The 9,750-nt window shown below is 20.8% G+C and overlaps 2 protein-coding genes across 7 annotated transcripts; both read right to left on the bottom strand.

The window, feature by feature from the left end:
• Positions 1-206: 206 nt before the first annotated feature.
• LOC102679256 (tyrosine-protein kinase hopscotch) lies at positions 207-6,387 on the bottom strand. 4 transcript variants are annotated; one of them, XM_006618535.1, is made up of 13 exons: positions 6,182-6,387; positions 5,508-5,806; positions 4,852-5,220; positions 4,254-4,457; positions 3,877-4,154; positions 3,392-3,716; positions 2,660-2,844; positions 2,452-2,566; positions 1,891-2,267; positions 1,645-1,826; positions 1,163-1,447; positions 635-972; positions 207-567 (listed from the first exon to the last, which is right to left on the bottom strand). In XM_006618535.1, exons 1-13 carry the CDS (start codon positions 6,290-6,292, stop codon positions 234-236), a joined length of 3,402 nt encoding a protein of 1,133 aa, XP_006618598.1. In that variant the 5' UTR covers positions 6,293-6,387; the 3' UTR covers positions 207-233. The 4 variants fall into 4 exon arrangements, with proteins under 4 accessions (XP_006618598.1, XP_006618595.1, XP_006618599.1 ...); XM_006618532.1 differs by having other exon boundaries at positions 2,452-2,844; XM_006618536.1 differs by having other exon boundaries at positions 1,993-2,267; positions 2,452-2,844.
• Positions 6,388-7,168: 781 nt separating this feature from the next.
• On the bottom strand, positions 7,169-9,623 carry LOC102679024 (liprin-beta-2-like). 3 transcript variants are annotated; one of them, XM_006618530.2, is made up of 4 exons: positions 9,224-9,622; positions 8,488-8,666; positions 8,277-8,283; positions 7,169-7,787 (listed from the first exon to the last, which is right to left on the bottom strand). In XM_006618530.2, the coding sequence occupies exons 1-2, from the start codon at positions 9,488-9,490 to the stop codon at positions 8,508-8,510; spliced, it is 426 nt and encodes a 141-aa protein (XP_006618593.1). In that variant the 5' UTR covers positions 9,491-9,622; the 3' UTR covers positions 7,169-7,787; positions 8,277-8,283; positions 8,488-8,507. The 3 variants fall into 3 exon arrangements, with proteins under 3 accessions (XP_006618593.1, XP_006618594.1, XP_031367765.1); XM_006618531.2 differs by lacking the exon at positions 8,277-8,283 and having other exon boundaries at positions 8,570-8,666; positions 9,224-9,623; XM_031511905.1 differs by lacking the exon at positions 8,277-8,283.
• Between the last annotated feature and the right edge of the window lie 127 nt (positions 9,624-9,750).

Here is a 9,750-nt window from a genome sequence, read left to right as displayed (position 1 = left end):
TAAATTTAATATTTAAATTAAATTCGTAACATTGCACTTAATTATTAAAATTGAATCATTGTTATATGTATTATTTAATGTCCATTAATTTTTTAATATTGAAAATATATTTTATGCAATTTTATTAAAATTAAAATTATAAAAATTTTTATATAATTAAAGTTAACTTTTTGTATAAAATAATTCTTTTCAAAATTAATATATAATTAATATATATTTTTTATTTTTATTTTTTAATATTGAGTAAGAAGATCTTCAATATCTTTGCAAAGTGTTGTAAAATCTGGTCTTTTATGACTTTTTAAATTCCAACAGGGATGCATAAGTTTTACATAAATTGCTTGTGGACAAGTAAATGGACAAGGAAGACGAATACCATTTTCTAATGCAGCTAATAGTTCAGTACTTCCTTTTTCTTGTTCATTTTGAAGTCGCTCTGTATTAGAATCAAGACCAGGTAAACGTGGTTCTTCTCCAAAACTAAATGTTTCATACATTGTTACACCAAAAGACCACACATCCGATCGAATAGAAAATTTTCCATCTCTAATACTTTCTGGAGCATACCTTAAAGAAAGAGAATTATATGTAAGAAATATTATAAATATAATTTTGTTAAATTTATAATACTTACCACTTAATAGGAAGACTTCGGTCAGTTTGTAAAATATAATAATCATTTTCTCCAATAACTTGAGCTAATCCAAAATCACTGATTTTAACTTTATTTTCATCAGCAACTAAAATATTTCTTGCAGCAAGATCTCTATGAACAATACCCTCACTACCTAAATAATCCATTCCTGTTGCAATATCTAAAGCAAATCCCAATAATCTTCTATGTGTTAATTCTTGTTTGTGAATTGCTAAATAACTTTGCAATGAACCATGTTTTACATATTCCATTACTAAGCAAACTTCAGGTTCTGATATTACTCCGAGAATTTTTACTACATTTGGATGGTTTAAAGTCTACAATCATTCATGTGGAATTAATATTCATTGCAATTTCAATATTGTAATTATTATTGTAATTATTATATTATATAAAAAATACATTATGTCATATATTTCATATAACTTTATGTCATATATGTCATATAATTATTAATGTCATATAAAAAATAAATCATAAATTAATTAATAATTCTGAAATAATCACCTTCATTATAGTAATTTCTCTTTCAAAATCATTTATATCAGTTTCAAGAGCTCTTTTTTTTTTTAATTTTTTTATAGCAACTTGTTGTGGTTCAATATCTTTTCCATTTTCTCTTTCTAATGTGCCTCTATAAACTTCTCCATAAAAGCCTTGACCAATTTTACCTTGTAGAATTACATTACAATCAATATCTAATTCATAAATTCCTCGCATTTGACCTAAAGAACCATTGCTGCTTCCAGATCCACAATCTTCTGCTGTTCCAGATTCATTTCTTCCTATTACCTATTTTTATATTAATATTATATATTCATTTTCTTTTTTAATTATTATTATTATTAAAAAATATTATTATAGCTATTAATTTCTAAAAAATTATAACTATTAATTTCTAAAAAAATTTATATAAAATATTATTAATATATGCTGTTAAATATAAATAATAAAAATTCATCAGTTTTTTATTAAATTTATTTTATTACCTCGCCTAAATCACTAGGATGTCCTATCCATAAAGCTTGAGTAGAATGTTCAATACAATTCATATTAGGAATGTTATTTTGAGAGATCGAGCAATTTTCTGAATCTCTTCTTGCTAAATATGCAGAAAGATCTTCTATACTATCTATATAGTTATCATTGGTATTGATTAAACCTTGTAAATCTAAAATTAAAATAAATTTAAAGATTTTGCTAAAACAATATAACAGAAGAGAATTATATCTTACTATCATCAGTATCATTCCAGGGAAGACTGGTATTATCCATAAGAAGAGTATTACTTCTTGATTCACTATTTATTGATTTATTATTACTGGAATTAAAGTTACCTTGTTCAAACTTTTTTAATTGAGAATTAAGTAATTTTGGAAAAGCTGTTGCATATGCATGACTTCTACGAGAATTATATACTTGATATAGAATTTGATTTATATCTCTTGTAATTGCTTGAGGTTGTTTTCTAGAACCATTTGAATCCCCCCAACATTCAAGCATCAATCGATAAACTTCTGTAGGACAACCATTTGGAATAGGCAAACGTTTTCCTGCTTCATAATGTTTTTTTACAATAGTAACATTTGAAAATTCTTGTAATGTATCTCCTCTGAAAAAAAGTAATATTAAATTATTTTTATATATTAAAATTGTATTAAATCATTTATGAAATATTTATGATAAATTGATATTGTTATAAATATATTATAAATACATATATATTTTAAAACCAATAATATTAAATTGAAATTATAATGAAAATGTAAAAATTAATAATTATTTAAAAGATTTACCTAGCAAATATTTGCCAAATTGTTGTTCCAACAGCCCAAATATCTGCTTGAAAACTATGTCTGGCCAATTCTGGATCATTATAAGTCTCTGGAGGTAACCAATGAATATCCGTTTCTGTATATACAAATATTCCTGGATCGGCTAATTTTACTACAAAACTGTTATTAGTATGGGCATGTACTAATAGCTTATTGCATCTAATGTTACCATGAACTACACCATTTTCTTCAAGATGCCAAAGAGCAGCGGCCAAACAGGCTGTTGCTTCTACCATATCTACAGTTTTAATAGTTTGAGAAGAAGAACTACGTAAATATTCATCAAGTGAACCATGTCGTACCAATTCCAAGAGCATTCCAATTGATGGTGTTACTGTTAAACCATATAATCTACTAGAACATACAAATTATTCTAGTATCAATATATAATAAGTATATATTAAATGAGTGCAAAAAATTAAACTAATTTGGATTATTCATTCAATATTTAGATTTAGATTATTATATAAAAATTTTGAAGAAACTTAAACTATATATTATAACTATAATAATATAGTTTATATTATTTTATATTATAATTTTATAATAATATAAAATTTGATTGTAAGATCATTTACTGTAATAAGATTTTTTGTTGTAAATACTAGATAAGAAATAAAAAGTACTAAAAATTCTGTAAAATATACATTTTGAAATTTTACAATTACTATTTTAATATTTTCATAATAATATAATAATTGAATAATCTAATAAATTAAATTTAAAACATTTTTGACTTCTTTCTTTCTTTTTTCATATTTTTTAAAACCATTATTAATATTCCTTTTTATATTATAATTTAAAATATTTTAATCTATATTACATTACTTTACATTTTTTAAAAATATAGAAAACTATAATATTATAATTACTTTATTTTATATTTTAAAATATTATTTACCTTACAAGAGTACCTGAACGTAATTGAGACCATTTTCCAGCAAGTTCCAAAAATTCTTTTGTATAATTTGCTTCTTCTTCTTGTTTTAAAATTTTAAGAGCAACTTCTAATTTTTTTCCTTTAGTTAACCTCCAAATCGCTCTGTGAAGAGTTGTTGGTGAATATTGTTGAGTTCTAATAGTTTTTAAAAAAGGTTTATAAATTTCTAATTGATTTTGAGATACACAATGAGGGCCAGTTTCTAAAACTGAAGCAACAATTTCTTCATCAGCTGCAACTTCACTAACAGCATTTTCAGGAGCACAAAGTAATAGTGATGACTTATCTAAAAAAAATTAATTTTTTCTTACTTTTATTATTTTGTGTTATTATAATAATATAATAATTATAACAATAAAAATATTCTATTAATTATAAATAAAATAAAAAAATAAATTTTCAGTTATAAAAATATAAAATAAAGAACAAAAACTTATTTAAATTACCATATTCTGAGGGTGGTAAACATTCTGAAAGATATGGCTGTCCTTCAGAATCTTGAAAAGATGAGACACATTGTACCAATGAATTGTATCGATTAGGAATCCCACTAACAGTGAACTCGTTTGGAACCTTTTCTTCTATTCTCCTTGAAAATAATTTTCCTCCCTTATTACATATATCCAAATGATATACATTATATTCTGTTTCACTTTCTCTAAGTAGATAAGAACCTGGTTTATTAGCACGTTTTTGTTGAAGTTTTGTATATGAAAATTCTTGCCTAAAATAAAATTTAATTTTACAATATTTTTATATACATATATTTTTTTTATAAAATTTTATATTGTAAATATAATAAATAAAATAAATGAAATCATACCCAACTGGACCATGACACTTTAATTTATGTAATCTTTCCAAAGAAGGAGTGACAATCTCTCCACATAAATTAAATGTCCATTTAACTGCTAGACGATAATAACCATCCAGAGCAGAAACAAAAGACATTAAAAGTGCATTTTTTGAAAATTTCAAATATGAAGGTATACCATTTTTCCTCGATATTTCCACTGTATTATCTTGTCTAAAGAAAATAAAAAAAATATTAAATAGTTTTTACATACAAAATATATGCGCACGCGCACGCAAACAAAAAATCAATTATAAATAAAAATTATGTGTAATTTAATATCATTGTAAAAAATGTTTTATTTATTACATTTTAAGTAAAAGAAAATATACTATTTTCAATAAAAAATATTTTTAATTTTTTTGAGAAATGTTTTAAAATAAAAAAATAAACATAATATAAATATAAATATAATAAAAATATAATAAAAAAATTATTACATAATAAAATTTGATCATTGAAAAATTGAATTTGATATATATAATAAAATGTCTACCACAAAAAGATATTTATATTAAAATATATTATATTTTGTTATTAATGTTTATGTTGATGATAAATTTTAAACCTTATAGAAACAAAACATAAATCTTCAATTGCACATAATGTAATCCATGAAGCAACATTTAATTCACAATATTTTATTTCATCTACATTGACCCTTAAAGTCACTTTTATTGGAGGATTTTGAAGATCTCTATCCATTAAAGCTTCATATTCTTCATATGGATAATTTGGTGCCATACATTCAAATTGTTTCAAATATTGTTCTTTAACATAATTTGCATCACATCCAGATATTTTACAGATTTCTAGAAGTGCATTATGAATTGGTTTTTTAATGAAAAATGCATGACGTTTTATACATTCCCTAGGAATATATTTTCTATATTCTGATTCCACTGTTTCTCTTGGTACTCCTTTTTCTAACATTACTCTGTAAAAGAGTAAAAAAAATAATTTTATAATTATCAAAAATTAGATTAATTAATCAAATTTTTAAAAGGAAAAATCACAATATTGAATAAGTTAATTATATAAAATAATTATAAAATAATAATTTTCATTATACTTTCAAATTATACTTATTAAATATTATTTAAAAAATTATATAGAACTATTTGCAAAATTAATTATAAAAATATATAATTTTATCATGAAATTTAAGTTAAGATAAATAAATCATTAAATGATTCAATTGGATTGAGATTGAATTATACAAACCTATACATATCAGTAACACCAAGTCCAATCAATTCTTGTTTATGTATTTCATAAACAATATCTGGGACCTTATTATCCATAACATCTGAACGTGCTTGTTGAAAATAATAATCATAGGCATTTACATCAATCTGTTTTAATCTTTTTAAACTTGAAGGTTTAAATCTTAATCTAAAATCAAATTTATCTTTATTTTTCATTTCCAAACGATATGATAATGAATACCAAAGTTTTGTATAATGATTTCTAAGAGCAAAAAGATGTCTGGCTATTGGACCTATTCCAAGAGATCTACAGATCTGAAAAATCATTTATTTAAATTAAATGTACATTAAAACAAGCAAAATTATGTTTAATTCCAAATATATAATATTCCCAATATTATTATATAAATACATAAATAAAGCTTTATAAATCTAATATTTGTCTGTACTTAAATGATATTTTATATAAGTATATTTTAGATTTCAGATTTATTTTAATTTTAAAAAGGTTAAAATTGAATTTTAATTTAATTTCAATTTCATTTTACTTTCTGATTAATAATTAATAAAATTTTATTTTATTAATTATTAATAATTTATTTTCAATATCTTACAAAATATCAAAACATAATATTCATTTAACTTTAATAATAAGATCGAGAAAGAAATATAATTCTTTCACTACCTTACCTTAATACAAAGATCTTCTATTGTTTGTCCATAAATAATTGTAAGATTTAATTCTTTTTCTTCATTTGCAATATAAACAATCGCTAAACTATCGTTTTCCATTGTTAACATAGATTATACATTTTCTTCACATTTTGTTACTTTAATTGCTCACAGCGTACTGATTATTTACAATACGAATGTGAATCAACGCGCATGACAATAAAAAGTATATCTATATTGAAATAACTATATATTGAATATAGTATATGTATATATAATATATGTTTATATCTAATTGAATTTTTAATTTATTTATATTAATTTTTTTTTAAAGAATAAAATTTCAAATATAAAATATTAATTATTTATATATCACATATTTTTGATTTATATTTAATAAAAATATCTAGATTAATAATAAAATGAATATTTATATATTTTACTTTTTCATATAAATTGAATTTGTGATTTTTATTTATTTAGTTAAATATTGATATAGTGTAAATAGTATAAATTTTATTAATATAATAAATTTAAAATAATATAATTTTATTTCATAAATATATTTACAAACATAACTTTTATATAATATACAACACAACTCTTTTTATTATTAAAAATAAAAGATAAATTTATTGAATATTTTTAATGATTTATAAGTTAAAATTAAAAAAATTATATTATATTTATTTTTAAAATATCAAGAAATTAATAATTAGCATTTAATTATGTTGTTGATAACTAATTAATTTTGTTTTATTGATTTTTATTAGATTTTAATCCATTTTTAGAAAATAATTACATTTAATTAAATTTTGGAATAGATTATTGATTTATTTATAATAAATTTAAAATTTTACATATATAAATAATATAATTTACATATATTTAAAATAAAAATATTTAATAAATAATATGTATAAAATATATATTTCTTATTTCAATAATATGCAAAAATTTATTATTCAATAGGTTTATGAAAAAAATTAGTGTATACAATTTTTTAAATTTTGGATAATTAATATATTTAATAACCTAGTTATATGTATAAGAATACAAATTTGAATATAATTGAATATATAGTAAAATTACAAAGATAATATAATCATAGGCCACTTAGAAAAATTGATAATGTACATATGTATTGTATGTAATGTACATATTGTACAAATTGTTCATTTGATGTAAATATGACACATATAAAAATCATGACTTTAGTTGTTATTGTATAATATTAGTGTAAACATAATATATATTTATTGTTTACACTTTACATTTTATTGTTTATTTTTTATAAATACATTAATTATTCGTATTTTTACATGGTTACATGGTTAAGTCTTATTCAATTTTTATCAATTTAGTATTTTTACTGTATATATCATAATAAATAAATAAAACATAAATGTAAATATTTCTAAAAAGAATTATTTTTTTGCAATTAATATATTTATTTTCATTATTCAATATTTCATTATTCAATATTTCATTATTCAAAATTAAATAATAAGACTTAAACTAAAGAGATAAAATGATGGTCCCTAGAACACTTTTTTTATGTATAGGTGCAATTATACTTTTCAAATGCAACCAATCATTCTTCTCTGATTATTATTTTTTGATTCTGAAAAAAATTAATTAACTTAAATAAATATTATAATATATAGTAATCTATAATATTAAGAATAATGCATAAATAAATGAATAGAAGTTTGACAAATGATTACATAACGAAATATATAAAATGAATAAATAGATAAATGATAAAATTTCTTAACAATATTGATAATATTAAAATTTACTAACAATAAAACTTCGTTTATCCGTATTTCGATATAAATAATTCAATTCATCATTTAGTTTTATATATATAAATTCTTAACTAATTTATTATTCGAAAAACAGATATCAATTATATAAATCATTATATCAATCTATATTTTTATAATAAATTTATGCAATCATTATTTTATTAAATAGAATAAAATAAATTATTACTTAAATTTATATAATCAATTAGTAATTGTATTCAAAATAAATTGTATTTGTTAGAAAAGAAAAATTAACAAATGAATTAAATTATGTGTTAATATACAATATACAAACAATATACAATATATCTATTTTTAATTTTTTTTATTATTATTTTTTATATTTTATAATTATATTATTATATAATTATATTTTTTATATTATTATAATTAATAATAACAGATGATAAAATATCTAATGTAGAATTAAATTATCAATATTAAATAAATCAAATATTAAATAAGAGAAATAATGAAGAATGAAAGAATTAGTATTAGTCAAGTTAGACTTACAAGACTATGATTTGTGATTGTTAAAATGTTGGTGAATTCAAATTAGGACTGCCTGGTGTTGAAGTAGGAGTCGATGGAGTACCTGGAGGTGAAATTTCCAGAGGACAGACCAAATTACCATAATCTGCTTCATTTTTACTTTTTTTGCGTTTTAAAGTAAACTGAGATTTCTTAGGTACCTAGATTAATTGAATTATAATTTAATTTAGAGACAAAATTGGAATTTGTATATATAAAAATGCATCTTCACCAGAATTCGTAAATTTTTCACAAAATAAATTTTTCAATATTAGAATTAAATTTCCTAAAAATCGCATTTTCTAAATGTTTGCTTATCTATTTGCATATTATTCGTAATCTGCTTGTAATGCAGAATTAAAAAAATGTTCTTTAATGAACATTTCATGAACATTATTAGCTCATATTTCATAACTACTATATCTCTAAATAAACTTAAATTTATATTTTAGATTCATATTTACATTCTTCTCATTGGATATTTCTGAATGAAATAAAATTTTTTGTAAATCTTTATTCATGACCTATGTAGAAGTTTGTTCACAAATTGTTTGATATTTTTTTATAAATTTTGATTTTTTAATAAATTTATTAATATTTTTTTTTAAGTGTCGATTTTTCAAGAATAGCAAATATATAGTAAACAATTAATGAATCAATTCCTTTCAAGAAACTAAAGATTGTAGTATTATTAACATTTTAAAATAATAGAAATTACCTTTAAACGAGCGGTAAGCGTAAGTGGAATGAATCCAGGAGTGTTCTCAATTTCTCTTTTTCTTTGTACGACTTCTCTTCCAAGAATTTGATTAAAATGTGTAGTTAAATGTCTACGAAGAAGAGTTTTTCCTGGAGAAATACTAAGTAACGTGGCCAATAATTCTGAAGTAAATCTGCCTTCATAAATCATCAAACCTCCATGTACTCCAGATCCTCTCATATTTGGAGCATATTCCGCTAAATCAACTACTCTGAGCCATTCCATTACTCGATGATTTGTCCAAAGACGAACATTATCACCATCTGCTCCATTTCCATTTGTCGATCTTCTTTCAAGATTATCAAATTCAAAATTTAGTTCTCGTAAAATCTATAAAATTGAGTGTTTTATTCTTTATGTTATTAAATATCTAATGTTTAGTACTAATTTATTATTATTATTAAATTTAAATTTATTTAAATTTGATTATATTATTATATTATCAAATTATTATATATTAATATAAATTATTATATATTATTATA

Source organism: Apis dorsata, unplaced genomic scaffold (genome assembly GCF_000469605.1).
Source record: "Apis dorsata unplaced genomic scaffold, Apis dorsata 1.3 scaffold_360, whole genome shotgun sequence".
Taxonomy (NCBI): Eukaryota; Metazoa; Arthropoda; class Insecta; order Hymenoptera; family Apidae; genus Apis; species Apis dorsata.
Note: the sequence above shows the minus strand (reverse complement) of the source record. Positions and strands in the feature narration are given on the sequence as shown.

Coding starts and splice junctions, on each gene's coding strand:
- LOC102679024 (XM_006618530.2), bottom strand. CDS start 9,490: ATGGAATGGCTCAGAGTAGTTGATTTAGCGGAATATGCTCCAAATATG. Junction 8,667..9,223: donor CGCTTACCGCTCGTTTAAAG/GTAATTTCTATT, acceptor CAATTAATCTAG/GTACCTAAGAAATCTCAGTT.
- LOC102679256 (XM_006618532.1), bottom strand. CDS start 6,292: ATGTTAACAATGGAAAACGATAGTTTAGCGATTGTTTATATTGCAAAT. Junction 2,268..2,451: donor ATTTGGCAAATATTTGCTAG/GTAAATCTTTTA, acceptor ACTTTTTTTCAG/AGGAGATACATTACAAGAAT. Junction 973..1,162: donor GAGAAATTACTATAATGAAG/GTGATTATTTCA, acceptor GAATGATTGTAG/ACTTTAAACCATCCAAATGT.